We start from the raw sequence: 17,000 nt of genomic DNA, 5'->3' as shown, positions 1-17,000 counted from the left end.
AGTGCTGGGATTAAAGGTGTATGGCAGCACTGCCCAGCTGTACACAGGTACTTTTAATAATCCACATGTCAAACCATTCATAAATGTGCCTGCATTGAGTGCCCACTGGTGGCTTTTCAGTTGGGGCTTCTCTGCAGTAGTGACTCTGTGTGCAGTGGTGCAAGGGGATTTAGCTTTGCGTGTGGTCTCTAGGACACAGGACACATTTAACTGAGCTGGAAATCCTAGCTCTCCTTGTGCAACACTGCAGGCAGGTTCAGTAGCCAGCTGGGAACTGGCTTCCCAGAAGCCTTTGCATCTGTAACGGCATGTGGCCAAGATGGTAGATGCTTTCAGTAGACTGTGAGTGCACCTGAGTTTGCACTGTCCATTTGCCCTGCCCTGTTATTTACCACTTGCCTTTCTCCCAATGGCTGGGGTGTTCGTGACAGAGGTGCTGCAAACCATGGGCTGGAAACAGCAGGACCAGGATCTGCTTTGATCCTTGAATATCGGAGTGGATCAAAGGCACCTACCACCAAGAAGGCCAGCTGTGAATTTCTCAGCTATGGTAGAGAAATGCAGTGCCTTCTTTCAGAGCAAGCCTATTTTAGGGGTAGATGACAGCCCCTCAGTCAGCCTTACGGCAGATGAACTAATCACCTCTGGTCCAGTTCAGAAAGGCACTTGGTGAGAGAGTGGTGGCTATTTCACAGTCTAAAGAACAGCCTGGGAGTGCTAGATTTAGAGATATTTGCATAAGTTAATCTCAGGTGAATTTGCATATGCGAATGACAGGGGCTATTTGTACATGCAAGTGCTGGAAGATAATTTGCACATATTAATTCAGGGCTCATTTGCTAATTCCTGAGGCTTGTTGCATATGGTATGTCAAGGAACACCTGCATATGTTAATATTAGGGAACAGTTTGCATATGTTACTACTAGAGAACTGTTTGCATGTCTTGACCTCAATGGAATGGATTGCTTGCAGATGTTGAGGCTAAATGATAATTTGCATATGATAATGAAAGTCTCATTTGCATATGTTAATGTCATAGACTAGAGAGAAAGAAGCAAGGTGGCAAGGAGGCAGAGAAATAGGAGGGTTATCAGGGCCCAGTGCTTGGTCAATTCCTAGAAGAGGGCCTTTGGGTAGGTTGACTTGGGTCAGCTGTCAACCTTTTTTATAAGGTGGTGGACAGATACCCTGAATGCAGGGTCTAGGATCATGCCCAACATTGACGGAGGACAGAGGCTGGGATGTGGAGGGGCAAATGGAGGTAAAAACATAACCACTATGCCCCTCGGTTTGGTGTCCAGGCTGCCAGCTAGTCCTGGCTCTATCAGTTAAGTTCCTGAGTCCTGTGTTTGAGGCAGTGTGGGTATACATGTGCATATGCTATATACATGATACTTACATCATACATATGCACCTGTCTAGACTTTACAGCTTATTCTATTATGTTTTAAAAGCATGCCATCCTCTAAGCCCAAGCAGGTTTGTCTGTATCAGCCTTCACTGGCCTGGGCATACTCTGGGGAAAATTATGGCTTTCCCGCTCTCAACTGTGGTGGATGTGTTATTAAATGTAAATCTACGGTAAAGTGTCTTCAGAAATCAAGTGCTGTGTTTATCGCTGGTAATGAGGCTGTCAGGATAACCTGTATTTATGGAACCACAAGTGGGTTATAAACTTCCATTAATGACTATAACGAACCCGCTTGTCATAAACAAAGAAGGAACTAGCGTTTGGTTCAGACCAGTGATGCCAATCTCCACGGGTTCTAAGAACTGCCTGCTATGAGCTTCCACATGCCACCACCTACAACTCTGGAAGCAGTGTTTCAGAATGATTAACGCAGGCACATCATGTTCTGCTAATACTATGGACCTATCTCCAAGGAGCAGGTGGCCAAGTTTGCATATATTTGTACGTGATTCTCACACACAGCGCAGGCCTCCACCGTGCAAACAAACATCTCTTTCCCACTCTGTGTCAGAGTCACCGGCTGTGTGTGTGTGTGTGTGTGTGTGTGTGTGTGTGTGTGTGTGTGTGGTTTCTCAGCAAAGTCTTTCTGTTTGTGAGAGAGGCAAATCCAGTGTTCTGCTATAAACCTTAGAAAGAATTTCTTCTTCAAAACCACTGTAGCTATAGAAAACTTGAGATCATTCATGGATTAAATAAATAACCCTGGATATTCGAAAGACCACTCACTGAGAAACATCATCCAAATTCTAAATGACCTACTTAGGAATAAAATCTAAGCAAAATATGAGCCCATTATATGTCAGCAAAGGCCTAGGTACCAATACCTTCCACATAATAAAAAGATTGCTAAAGAGAGGCTGATGACCTATTTATTTAAAGCAAATTTGATTCAATAAAATTCCAGTGCGCAGTAATTGGGGCAGCCTCTGTAATCCATACTAACATATCTCGAAAGAATAGCTGTCCACGGCGAATGAAGTTTTACACCAGTAGACCTCTGTGTGTGCAACACTTCACAGATACATCTGGAGACCACACCCTGATCTCGACTATTTTCAATTATTTCACCTTGCTTTTGAAATAGGATCTCTCAGTACCCAGGGCTCACTGATTTGGCCAGACTGGCTGACAAGCAAGCCCCAGTGATCTTCCCATCTCCGCTTCCCCAACACTGGGATTCCAAGTGCTTTCCTCTGTGCCGAGCTTCTATGTAAACGCTACGGATCAAACTCATGCTTGCCCAGCAAGTACGTTCTGCATTGAACCATCTCCTCAGCCCCTTCACCAGCATGCCCGAATGCCTGTAATTTAGTCAAGTTTGCGCAAAGCAGAAGTCAGAACTTACTTAGCCAGAGAGTATCCTGAGTACACAGACTTGTACATAAAACCTCACCTTTATGAATGGATGCATCCAAAACAGCTGCTAGTATAGTCATTTGAAACGCAAAGCACGGACTGGGGGTGTCACCTGGTGATAGAGTGCTCGTCAAGTGTGCGTAAGGCCTTGGGTCCCATCCTGACTCCAGATAAAACCCCCACAAAGCACATTCGTATCCCCCATGGAAGCAATGCTATCCATGACAATCTGTTTCTAAAACTCCTCGTGTTAACTCCCAGAGCTGACCATAAGTCGTCCGTTTCTCCTGTTGTAGACTAACTGTGAGTACTGGGGTTGTCCCTATTATATTATTAGGATTAAAGGAGCTGGAAAGGGCCAAATGGGGGGCGTTCAAATTTAACCTCTAGGCGGAACTATGTTTATTGACTAAAAAAAAAAAAAAGTAAGGGGGCATCTCAGATCTCACCTACATGGATGGATGAGAAAAATTTCCCACAGGAAGCATCTGGCTGTAGCCTTTATAGGGAAGGAAATGATTCCCATAGACCATATGAGGATCTGGGAAGTATAGTCTTCCAGTAGGGAATGGCCTGTCCCAAAGACCACCTACTGGTTCAACATGTCATTAGGCAGATTCAGAGGGCTTACCCTGTAGTCACGTGTGCTGCTCAGCTTTATGTCTCGAAAAGCACACAAACTATAGTAACCAGAGGGGAAAAGAACATGGGCCATATCCAGAGGAAGCCAGGTACAACTTCCTAGACTCCTCGCCCTGTGAAGCCACACAGCACGACTCTAGCTCCCCCAAACAAACGGTTGTGCAATGTTGTATGCAGCGCTGAACACTGAGAGGAGTGTACCTCAGCCCAGAAGTGCAGGATTCTACTGGGGATGAGTCCCATGGTGCCCTCTGTCCGGCAGGTGGCCAAAATTCCTGGCCCTTCTAGACCCAGGTGCTGAATGTGAATCGTGTTGTCTGTGTAGTGTCAACCCAGAGTCCCACTGTTCTCAGCTGAGGAATGGTGAGAACTCTCCCGGGATCCTATTCCCAGTGCCACTGAAGTGTTTCTGACGGCCTTCCAGGAGCATGGCGACTTCAGGTCCTCTCCTGCAGATTGTGTGTAAAATTGTCTCCAATAGAAGTAGAAATACTTAAGAAAAGGCATGTCTCTGTCTTCTATGCCCCATTCCTTGAGGACTTCAGAGGTGCAGACAGGAACTGGGGGGCTTCTCTTCTGATCAGAGCATGTGCCAGACTGCGGCCAGTCTCCCCAGGAGACTAGAAGCATCCAAGCCTCCCTTGGTGCTTCAGCTTCTAAGCCCTTTTCATTCTCCCCGAGGATTCGGAAAGGGAAGTCACAATAGGAAACACGCTTTCTTCAAATCTACAAGGCAGTTTGTAAATCAAACTGTGAAAATTACTGTGTTGTCCTTTTGCCTCTTCTCATCGCATGTAGGCTTTTTTCTTTGGAAATTTCTTAGCAAGAAACAAGGGCCTGCATGCGAAGAGGGCCTCCGTGATCCAGCTTCAGTGCAAGGGCAGGGGTGTTTGTACGTTGCAGAAAAGCCTGTGGGGACCATGTGGCCCCTTCTATGATGGAGGAAGGGAAGAGGGAAGATGATAAATGGGGTCTCAGATGGAAGATGAACTGCCTTGTTGAGTGTGTCCTTGGCTAAATCACGAGTAGATATTGGGTAGCACGATGCAAGCCAACCAACTCTGTGTGAGTAGCAGAGAAAATGAATATATTCACTTTTATCAGCTCTAATGGCAGGAGTTCACAGTGATACAGGGAGAGCCAAGAGTGTTGTCATTCCTGCTGCTCAAGGCCTGTTCCTCTACTCTGGAGCCATGAGAGAGATACAATTTCCCATGGTGACTGACCTAGTAGGGTATTTGAGGATGAAATGTTATAGAACTATAACATTTAAAATAGCATCCAGTTGGTGGTAAGTGATCCAGAGTACAGAGGATTATGAGGAACGTGGTGGTGGTGATGAACCAGATGGCAGTTGTGGTGATGATGATAAAGATGGATGTAGTGATGGTGGTGATGAAGGTAGGAGGTGTGTTGGTAATGGAGATATTGTAGAGTTGCTGATGTTGAGGGGTTCATGGTGGTGATGATGAAGAAGATGGGGATTGTGGTGAAGATGATGAGGCTGTGGCGATGATCAAGATGGACATTGTGGTAATGGTGATGAAGAGAGAGGTTGTGGTGGTGATGATAAAGATTAGGAATGTAATGATGATAATGATGAAAGCATAAGATAGTGATGATGGAGTGAGGTTTGTCATGAGAATCATGATGATGGGATGGTGGTGATGATGAAGAAGAAAAGATGATAATGATGATGTCCAGAATTTTGGTGGTGATATTGATGGAGGTTGAGGTGATGATGGTGATGGTGGTGATGGAGGTCATAGCGGTGATGATGAAGATGGGGCTTGCAGCTCTGATGATGATGATGATGGAGGGTGTGGCTATGGCAACAAAGATGATAAGACTGTCAGGAAGGAGCGGAAACATAGAGGTTGGCTAGCCCTGTTCAGCCCAGCACCTCTATGTGCAGGGGCCTATGAACATCCCCTCACCTGTCTGAGCCTCAGTGCTTCTCTGTGGAACTCAGACACTGTTGGGAAAATCAGGTGTAGTGCTTGGTGTTCATATGGTCTGCTGCTCAGGACCCTCCCCCCTGCAGGTGCTCCCCTATGAATGTTACCTCTCTATATTTGGCTTACTTCCAGTTCTCATTTGGTTTTCTCGCCATAAACGATTCCAGGTAGGTTTTAGTGCTGTTGTTTTGTGTGTTGTCTTTTAATTAATAGAGACATTCCATTGCTATATGCAACAGCTGTTCGCTGAAGGCCAGCATACTTTCCTAGCTCCTTCTGTAAAAGTAGGGATGACTGAGGGCTGAGGTGGGGGTGGGGGGATAGGACAGATAGATAGGAATATGGCTACAAATTTGTGTTTAAACCTAATTCCCCATGAGCTCATACATGCAAAGCTACAATGTACCACATCCCTGGTACCACTGCTGACCTGGACCTGGAGTGTCTCAGGACTGTCTCAAACATGTACTTCCTGTCTCCAACAGGGCCAAGGTTAAGAAAGGAGTGAGCATCATTGGGGTGAGAGCCAGCAGCCCTGCCATCTGGGATGTCAAGCAGAGCTCGGAGTATACTGGGAAGTATGCACCAGCTGTCCTCATCTGTCAGAAGAAATCTGCTGGCGCAGAGAAGAGGTGAGTCCCACCTGGCATGCGCTATGCTCGGAGTCTCTGCCATGGTGGCTTCCTATTGCTCCGAAGTTGGCTAGCTGACTCCATTGTGATTTGTATGTGGTGGGGGCAATCTGTCATTACTGTCTCCAGGTAAAATAGGTGGAGTCTTCCAGATGGGGGCCATAGGGGTCTTGTTCATAGTGGACCCACATAGGGCCATAGAAACTTTACCATGTGCCAGGGCCTCTTCATGCGGTGGCATCTAACAGTAATTGAAGTTGACACTTCTTTCAGTTCCTATCAGAGGTGTCAAGATCGTGATGTTGTCTCTTACCACGTGAGTATTTTCACGTGTGTTAAACACGGGAGCATTCCCTCTTTTGCAGGCAGGGTGTATGCAGCCACCTTTCCGGGGCCGATGTCAACGTAATGCATATGATTGTATTTGTGCACAGGCACTTTCTGATGGAACAGTGAGCCACCTGCTGTGGAATTACAGGCAATCGTGAATCACTCTAGGGAGAAATTAAAACCCGGATCTGCCTCTGATAGCCACCAAATTAGAAACCGGCAATTCGCAGCTGGGCAAAGAACGGCTTGGCGACTTAGGACTTCTTGATTTATTCCTCTCTCCCGGAACCTCATTTGTGGCTTCGGAGAATTCCTAGTCTAGTCACATTCATTTTCTTTGTCACTTTTAGGTTTCTTCTGGATCTTCGTATTACTGATAAACTGAGCCAAAAAAAAAAAAAATTCAAAGGATGAATCTAGGCAGGTATTACATTGTTCCTGGAGCGCAGTTTAAAATGTCAAAACTCAGTATTTGGAAAATACATTTATTTCCCACGATATGGAGGTGTCTTCTACCCATTCGTTATCAAAAACACTTGAAACTAAGTCAGGGATACTTTGTCTTGAGTCTCGCCCTGTGCTCCACTACCTGATGTTAATTGGGGGAATCTGGGTCACCTACAGCAGCTCCTGTCTGTGTTCCTCCTTTTTTATGACTGGTAAAAAAAAAAAAAATTGAGAGGAAAAGAGGAAGTTGGTGTTTGAGCTCTGCCCTGAAATAGGAATGGGTCACACAAAGGGACTTGTTGGTCTTACATATGATCTTGGCCCAGTGTGCCCATGAGAGAAATCCAGTTTGCTAAGGGAGCACCGTCCTCATGTAAAGTGACTTTGTGTCACGTAGCCAACCGACATTATGAGGCTAGACAGGCAGAGGCCTGTCATGATGGAGAGCAGTGGACAGAGGGGATTGGTGGGTGTGGAAGCTGGGATTGATGGATGGATGAATGGATAGATGGTATTGTGGTTTGAATGTGAACTGTCCCCTATAGGCTCTCTCGTTTGTTTAAACATCACAGCTCCTGGTCTGTTTGGGAGGTGGTGAGAACTTCTCAAGGAAGTAGATAACTAGGGGTGGGCCTTGAGGCTCTGTTTCCTGTCTGTTCTCCACTTCCTGACTGCAGATGCAATGTGACCACCTGCCTCACGCTCTTGTTTGTTTATTTGTTTTTCTCAAGACAGGGTTTCTTTGTGTAGCACTGGCTGGCTGTCCTGGAACTCACTCTGTAGACCAGACTGGCCTCAGAGTCAGAGATCTGCCTCCCTCTGCCTCCCAAATTCTGGACTTAAAGGTATTCATCACCATGCCCAGTCCACCTCACACTCTTGCCTTTTCTACTCTGATGGACCATTTCCCTACATAAGTTATGAGTCAAAAGAAACCCTTCATCCCTTAATGTAGGCGGAGTTTTCCCGTCCTGAGACCTGCTTCCAAATTACCACACAGAGGCTTATATTAATTGTAAATGCTTGGTCGCTAGCTCAGGCTTATTACTAGCTAACTCTTACACTTAAATTAACCCATATGTCTTATTTATGCTCTGCCACATGGTGGTACCTTTGTTAGCATAACACATTCATCTACTGTTCCCTCTGCATCTGGCTGGCCACTCCTCTGACTCCTTCCTTCTTCATTCCAGTATCATCAGTTTGATTGTCTTGCCTAACATTATCCTGCCTTGTTATAGGCTGATCAGCTTCTTCATTAATCAATAAGAGTAATCGTATTCACAGTGTACAGAAGGATTATTCCACAGCAGCTAAAGCTGCTCCTTATGAGGTATTTGGCCACAACAAGAAGAAAAGTAAATGATACCTATTTAGATGAATAGATTATGGATGGAAGGGTGAAGGATGGATAGATGGATGAATAGATGACAGATAGATAGATAGATAGATAGATAGATAGATAGATAGATAGATAGATAGATAGATAGATGGATGAATGGACAGATGAATGGATAAATGAGTGAAATCATGGATGGACAATGGATGATGGATGAAATTGATGGCTAGATGCTTTGCTAAATAAATGTTTTTAATCCTCTACCACAGGAAGAGAGACAAGTGGGGGAAAGGGTCCTAGCTAATGTACTTTCATTTTCTTTCATGCCATTGTTCACCATCTACCATACTTGTTGATAGTAGCAGTAATGTTGCCCATGGATACAATGGGATTTGGACCACCATAAGTTATTATTTTATTATCTTTATGCTTTGTATTTTCTCATTACAATTGACCAAGTTCATCTTGGGCACAGAAGGGAAGAGCAGAGCACTCTGAGGGTGGCCCCTCACCTCATCATACAATTCCTGCGGTTCTGACTCTGACAGCCCAGGTCTTCTAGTACATTGCATCTATAAGTCATTTCTAAGTGCTCTAATGTATGGAGCAGTCAGCTGTTGTCCTGTGCCTCTATCAATGTCTCCTTTAAGAAACAAGTGTCTGGACATACTACCCAGGTGTTTCCTTCTGAAGAATATAGCATCATGATGCCACCAATTTGGAGAGCTTTTCTTGTTCAAGGCTTGGTTCATATTTAGGGGACAGATAATGGAAATGCAGACATGCATGAGCCTGTGTATGAAGCACCTTATGTAAGTGTGAGGGCACAGTATATTAAGCATGTATCTATCAATGCTGGTGTTGTGCTTCTGCAACCTGATAATGTATACCTTTTATAGAATGACAACACACACACACACACACACACAGTGTGGGTTCCTGATATGACAGGTCTGCCGACTGAACTTCATGAAGAAGTCTAGATCAGAATCTCCTTTGGTGTCAGAATCATGTATCATTTGCAGCTATGTCCCTAGCGTCTGAGCAGTGCTTGGTATGCAGGAGGATGCCTATAATTGCTCGATAAATTCTAATAAAGTCTGGAATGAGTCTGTCTCTGTTAACATATGCATTAGGATACAAGTCTAAATGCATACTTATGAAGTGATCTCTTGTTTATGAGTTCAAAGAAGTCCACTCAAGGAAAACATAGAAGCATATTTATCTGCATAGATGCTGTCCCAGAAAAACTCCAGAGAAGATTGATACCTGGGATTCCTGCAGACAGAGTTGGGGAGCTGGAAAAGGCTGAATATAAATTAATTTCTACCGTGAGTCATTTGATCCGAGGTTCCCCCACCACCATCCTGTGTCTGTTTTCAATTTAGCAAAATATACAAGATGAAAATAGATATTTTTATTAGGTACCACATATTTATTAACATCTTCGATAGCTATCCCCTTTCATTTTATACTTCTGTCTTCATAGAATGGAATCAAGGGAACCTTGGGCCATTATTTCAGGTGGCGTTGAAGCGAGGCGAGGTCTTTTTTTTTCTTGAGGATAATTGGAAAATGTTTCATTGAGTTGACGCTTAGATAATGTTGGTGGGTTTGGCTTGAGGGGCTATTTTGCTTTATAAATCCTTTCTTCCCTCTGGCCGATGCTCGGCTGTCTCAGAACTCGGAGCTCAGCTGTTGGAAACTCAGGAGAGGCAGTCTTCATTAGCTGGAGAGTCATAGATTGTGTGTTGCCGATAATCTTGCTCGGATCAGGAAGCTGCCTTAATGAAGTGAAGTCGCTGTGACAGGTGCAATTTCATGGGTAAGGAGCCACTTTCGTATCAGCGACGAGCTCAGCGGGAGTTAGTGAGGATCTCTTATCGCCCTCAAGTTCATCTTCCTTGTTTGAAGAAGTTTGTTTGCTGAGAGCCTCATCTCAATGCCGTTATCTCGGCGATCCGAGATCTGCTTTGATTTGCCTGCACAGATCCTAAAGCAACAGCAGAATAACTAATTGCTCTCTGCCCCCAGATCCCATTCTGCAGTTTCAGAGTCTCGCTGCCCATGGCCCTGACTTAGGTAAATATGTACAAAGCCTGATGTGTAAAATTCTCTCCTGGACGGGGGTTTCCCAGAGGCTCCAATGGCGAATCTGCAAATGATGTTCTTGGCACACAGAGTTAAGTTTGAATAAACTTGAACGGATACCCACCTGCATACATCTAAGTTCCCTAGCATGGCTGCAGCCTGGAGAGGTGTTTATCTCAGAGAGAGAGAGAGGGAGGAGAGGGAGGAAGGGAGGGAGGGAAGAGAGAGGAGTGAGAGAGAGGGAGGGAGGGGGAGAGAGAGAGAGAGAGAGAGAGAGAGAGAGAGAGAGAGAGAGAGAGAGAAAAGAGAGAAATGCTGTATATTGGCTCTCTCTCTGGCTCATGCTCAGTTAGCTTTTTTGTCTAAGGAGACTGTGTGTCTTTAAAGCCTTGGTTTCTTGACAACATTTTATAGACTGGCAGGCATGCATCACAAGAAATTAGTCTTTCTCATAATGATCCTCTATATAGTCCATGCAATGGTGATTTTCCACTTACTGTAGGTAATGTGTTTCATTTTAAAACAGATACATTTTAAGTAATAGAATGAGCTGCAAAAAGAGGTAATTGATATTTAATTTGTATTTTAGCTATAGATGGCCGTATTTGAATTCATGAAGCTACACTAAAGTCATGCCTGACAGAAACATATCAAACTGTATTTCTTAAGATTAATCTTCTCATTTTCTGTGATAAATGCTATGACCAAAAGCAACTTGGGGAAGAAAAGATTCATTTGACTTATACTTCTCAGGTCACGGTCCGTCATTGAGGGAAGCCAGGGCAGGACCTCAATCAGGAACCTGAAACAGAAACCAAACCATGGAGGAGGATAGGATGGTAGCTGGCTTATCTCTGCCTCATGTGCACCTAGCTATCACATACAGCTCAGAATCCACTTGCCTAGGGAATGGTGTCACCCACAGTGGCACCGCCATCCACCATCAATTGATATAGTCTGTCCCAAGCATGCCACCAGCCAATATGATTAATATAATTCTTCACTTGAGGGTCCCTCTACCCTGGGTGACTCTATGTTTGTGTCAAGTTGGCAATAAATGGCTTGACTAAGATAGACATTCATTTCTTAGTCACGTGACAGAAGCAATGAAGAAGGCCTGCCAGGACAGATGGTGCAGTTCCTGGTCCCGTTGGATTCCCAGGTACCTACTCTGCTCCACACCCTGTTAGCTCCTGGCTTATATTTTCATGGGTTAAGATAGCTGCAGGAGTGCCAAACATTGTGTCAGCAAAGCAGGTCAAATAAGTGACAGGAAAGGATCTTCTTAGCCATCACAACCCTTTTTTTTTTCTTTAAGTGACCTTTCTGGAAACTTCTACTAACCTCCATCCCTTGTCAGAACAGAATGACATGGCTATGCCAGGCAGCTGAGAAAAGTCAGGCACTAGTTATTTCGGACCATGTGCTAGTTCAGAGTCAGTGTTCTGCCTGACACTGCGAACAAGAGCAACATGGGCGGCATGGAGACCAGCACACGTCTCAGTAATTTACAAAGAAGTAACATAGTGGGGATTGCAGGGAATGACTAGATGAGGGGACCATGCTTGCCTCTCGTTCATCATCCCTTGTCACATTCCCATGGAAACCTTTATCAACATCAGCTCGAAACTCAGGGAATGCTCTTGAAAGTACAGCCTGGAGAAGACGAGAGTTAGCCAATTTCAGTTGTACCTTTAAAAAAATGGAACAGAACGTTTGTATAGGTGAGAACATGAAACGTCTCAGGGGCATGTACACATGCAAATAGAGTAATAATGGTCAGAAAGAAATAAGGTCAGACCCCCAACAAATAAGATTTTCTCACATAAAACAGCTCAGAGCCTGTGCACCACGTCACAAAGACAAGTCAAACCTGTAGGAAGAAGAAACTTCTGGGGGTCAGGAGGGTGTTAAAAGATAAATCACCACTTACTAGAGTCACTTGTACAGGAAGCAACCCCATTGCAGGGGAAGAAAGAGTACCAGGAGATAGGAACTTTAAGAACTGGGATAAGAAATATTAAAAATAAGAAAGCAAAAGTGCTGGAAACCAATCACACATTAGTATAAAAAAAGAAAAAGAAGAATGACAACCATATTATGATGTGGTGGATACAGAGTGACAATTAGGGTCAACACTCCTCTATTAAACTGATGCCCAGAACAGAAAACCAGCACCCACAAGAAATGCGTGTGTATTCAGGTTTCTAGAGCCAGGCACTATGCTAACCAAAAGCTAGAAATCACACAGTAACCGAAAACCCAAAGGTGAGATAAATAGAATGTACTATATCCAGAAGGTAAAGTAGTTATTCAGTAGAGAAAAGCCAGGATCAGGATGTGATACTGTCGGTCAGGTCTTGGAAACACTGCTACATGAGTTGAGTGACTATAAAAGATGCCTAGGAGAAGAATATTCTACAGTTTGGGTATTAGAGATGACCCTGGAGCTCTGTGAATACAATATAAAAAAATCTTTGAATGTGAATTTTAAAATGCTGGCATTTGTGGAGCTCAAGGCCCCAGTGATGAAGCTACTACATTTATTCTGCTCAACGTACCTAGTACCAAACTTCCCTCTAAGTTCTTATCTTCTACCTATAGATCAGTGACGCTCTCCGTCCCCACCAGAGAAGCTTGTTTGTGCAGAGGAAGGTGCTTAATGGGGAAACTGGCAACTGGTCAAAGTGCAGAGAATATGTGTCCATGGAATGCTCACCCACATTTGGTACCATCTCTTTACCCCAAAGCTCAGGACCTTCATGGAAGAGGACTATGATCTAAGAGCCAAAAGTCAGGGAGGACCAGAGAGAAACTGACCTTTAGATGGGACCAAAGCTACTCTCATGAACTTGCAGTGGCTGTGGCTGTATTCACACAATTGAGCCAGTCAACATTCCTGCGTGGTGTGGGAAAGGGGTCATGACTCCCCCATCCCCTGCTGAGGAGCTATTTGGTCTTGATGGCTGATGGGGTGCAGGGAGAGTCAGTTTACTTTAAAGGGTTTGAGTCCTCGTAGGTTGACCATGCTCTAATAGATGATCCCACGCCCAGGAGTATATGAGCAGCACAGATTGGACTTGATGGGAGAGAAAGAGAGGGCGAGGGATATATGAAGTATTGGAGTAAGGTAATATAACATAGTAATATAGAGATTAGTTCCCACGTTGTCACGTGAGCATGCCTTAAAGCAGAGTGCAGACCTTATACTCAGATCCTTTAAGCTAGATCATTTCTCTTTACTCTGAGTTGGAATTCTCCGGCATGAACACTGAAGCCCTTCAATCATGTACAAAGTCTGTGTTGAGGATGCATGGTGCCATCTCTACCTATTTTGACTCAGAGCCCACCAGGAGCTTTCCCAGCCAAATGTATTTGTAGTAAATCCTGCTTTAGGAACCTAGCACATCACAGTCGTTTCCCATGCTCCTGAATGGCATGAGCCCTGTGCATGTCGGCAGAGCAGATATGGAAACAATAAAAGAGTTTTCCTGGGATGAGCGTGAGGGTGATATCTGATACATTGCTGGAGATGTTTGCGTGGGGATACTGTTGCAGAAGCCTGTGACTCAAAGTCACACAGCCTGCAGTGGTAGCACTGGACCGTTTCGGTTGCAGATGTAGGTGGGATACATGGGGGCCATGGTCACAAGAGTGTCCTTTGAAAATAGCAGAAAGTTAAAGCTAAAGATTAGTGACATGTTCATCAAAGAACAGTTGAGTTAAGAAGTGTGTCTGTTGTCAGTGGTGAGAGGTGGCCCCATCCTGTTCAACACCAGGAAATATCTGAATGTAAGATTTTAAGGCGGAGAAATCTTGAATAATGGCATTATCTTAATTTGTTTTATTTTTATGTATATAAAAAAATATATATACATATACATGCATACACATACACACGCACACACACAAAACATCAGGTCCAAAAGCAACCTGAGAAGATACTTATTTCAGCATATAGTATATTGTCCACTAACCAGGGAAGCCAAGGCAGGAACTCAAGGCAGGAACCAGAAGCATGAGCTGATTCAGAGGCCATGGACCAATGTTGCACACTGGCTTGCTCCTCATGGCTTGCTCAACCTGCTTTCTTATAGCACCTAGGACCACCAGCCCAGGCTGGGCTAGCCCACATCACTTGTCAACCAAGAAAATGCCCCCAATCTGATGGAGACATTTTCTCAATTGAAAGTCTGACTCAACTTGATATAAAGCTAGCCAGCACAGTCATATAAAACATCACCTCTTTGCTTCTGTGTATAGACCAGCATGTATGTCCCTGTTCATGTATGTCAGGTGCATGTACACATGTATGTGGGTAAGGGTCAGTACCTAACCTTAGGTATCTATCATTCCTTAGGGGCCAATTGCCTTATTTTTAAATTACGTCTGTGGGTGTTTCCTTCGTGTATGTGTGTGTGTGTTCAATGTCTTCAAAGGCCAGAATAGGGGGCAGGATCCTCTGAAACTGGAGTTATAGACAGTTGTGAGCTGCCAAATAGTGCTAGGAATCCATTCCTGTCCTCTGCAAGAATAGCAAATGCTGTCTGAGCCACTTCTCCGTTTCCATCTGTCTTATTTTTTGAGATACAATCTCTCATGGGAACCTGACTCACCCAGTAGGCTAGGTTGGCTAGCCAGTGAGTCCCAGGGAGACTCTTGTCTCTAGCTCCCAGCATGCACCTCACACCTTTTGCATAGGTTCAAAGATCAACCTCAGGTTCTCATGTTCTGAGGACAAGCACTTTCCTGAGTGAGCGGTTTCCCTAGCCCTTACCTCATCCCGTACTATCACCTGTGAGCAGAGCTCCCTACGCAGATGCCTTTTGAGGGCAGGAGATACCATGTCTGTGAGAAGGGATGGGATGAGGCCACACCACTCCGGGAAAGACCCGTGTTCAGTAGATGCACCTTCAGGTGGGGGATATTTGGCATGCGGTAAAAGACAGGGTCTCAGATTTGGTTATCACAGCCCTTTCTTTTGGCCCTGCAGACACAAGCGTTTATGCACTGGCCTCCGAGAAACAGACTAGGTGAGGAGCCATCAGGAACTCACGCACATGCTTCCACAGTGAAGGGGAGTTGTAAGCCCAGCGCTCTATAAAGTTATGCCTCGGGCCGCTGCAGTTACCACTCCCTGACATTCACTCAGTCTCATTCTGCATCTCATGAGGGAACGCATGCCTTGCCTTAATTTACCCATGCATTGCCCTTTTATTACATCCATATATTTGGTGTTTAATATCTCCCATTTCCAGGCAGGGAACTATATTTAGAGTTAAATTATTTAATATCATTTTTCGGTGAGTAATGGTGGTGAGTTATTTTGTTGAGGCAGAAGCTACCATTTTTGGGTTCGCAGCATCTCCAGGGAGCCCTAGGCAGAAAATGTCATTTTTTCCCCTAGAGCTATAACATGATAACCTAGAGCATAAATGATAACCTAACATCAACCATAATTATATGATGTAGCTTATCAGATGTTTCGTGGACATTTCTATGCCGTGGATCATGGCTGGCATTGGTTGTTCTGGAGTGAGGATTTCACAGAACCCAGACAACTAGCTCTTGTACTGGGGGACGACGCCAGTCTTCAGTGTCTGACTTAGAAGAATCTCCTGCGGTCTCGGTTACAGTCACTGTGACACATAGGAAACTGGATTTTGCTGTTTGTCTTCCTGTGAGGTTTTGAACTTGATGCTTCTGTTGAAAAGTGTGCACAACCTTGTCCTGTAAGAAAAGTGGTCGATGCCTGGATTTATTCCTATGTTATTTCTTCTCTTTTCTCATTTTCCCTTCTATTTTCCTCTTCAGATTTTCAGAAAGTTGTTGTGAAGAGCAGGGGCTAGAGGGTACATGTATATGAACAGTTGTGTGGAGGCCATAAATGAGCCTTGGGCATCCTAAGGCACTGTCCACCTCACTTCTGTGAGATAGTCTTTCAGTGGCCTGGAGCTCACCAAGTAAGCTAAAGCTGACCACCTAGGAAAATGCTGAGATCTGCCCTTTTCTTCCTTCCTAGCTCTGGGATTGTAAGCACACACTATCATGCCTGGCTTGTTTCGATCCTGGGGCTCGAAACAGGTTCTTGTGTTTGTACACCAAGCACTTGACTGGCTGAGTAATCTCCTCTTTGGGTTTTTGAAACAAGTTCTCATCCTGTTGCCCAGTATGGGTATGAGCAGAGAGTCTTCCTGCCATAGCCTTCTGAGATCTGGGATTCTGGGTCCTTCCCCCTACCCCTGTCTATGTCTCTCCCTGTGTCTATGTTTCTATATAGCTATGACTCTATTCTCATATTGGCTTCTTATCTATAGTTATTGTGCAGTCTGTTTGTATGAGCTCACTGCAAAATCGAAGAGGATACTTTCTTTGTTTGCCGACAATTGTGATTGTTTGCGATCACATTGGGCCTGATGTCTATTGGTTCTGATGTGTACTGTCCTAATATGTGTTGGTCCTGATGCTTGCAGTCCTGATGTGTGCTGTTCTGCTTGTATTAATCCTCAAATGCATTTTTTTATGGATAAGAGCGTATTCTGCATTCCTTCTGAGAAGCACAGCTCTCTCTCAGAGAAGGGGTGGTATTCATCACAGTCAGGCCCAGCTGCCTTCGGGTCCCTCAGTACTCAGTGCATTTTGTTCCTCAGCAGCCTGCACTGTGAGCATCCCCTCACACACTTGTGAGCATCCCCTCACACACTTGTGATCATCCCCTCACACACTTGTGATC

General features: G+C 44.7%; 1 protein-coding gene across 1 annotated transcript in view; it reads left to right on the top strand.

Annotated features, from left to right (window-relative positions):
• Tmem132d (transmembrane protein 132D) overlaps positions 1 to 17,000 on the top strand; it is a 626,664-nt gene that overhangs the window by 278,996 nt on the left and 330,668 nt on the right. The window contains exon 3 of the mRNA XM_013350265.2: positions 5,914 to 6,060. Within this exon, the coding sequence (XP_013205719.2) occupies positions 5,914 to 6,060 (147 nt within the window). The remainder of the gene's footprint in view (positions 1 to 5,913; positions 6,061 to 17,000) is intronic.

This window comes from Microtus ochrogaster, chromosome 2 (assembly GCF_000317375.1).
Source record: "Microtus ochrogaster isolate Prairie Vole_2 chromosome 2, MicOch1.0, whole genome shotgun sequence".
NCBI classification, from domain to species: Eukaryota; Metazoa; Chordata; class Mammalia; order Rodentia; family Cricetidae; genus Microtus; species Microtus ochrogaster.
The sequence above is the reverse complement of the archived record's forward strand: the minus strand, read 5'-3'. Positions and strand labels throughout refer to the sequence as shown.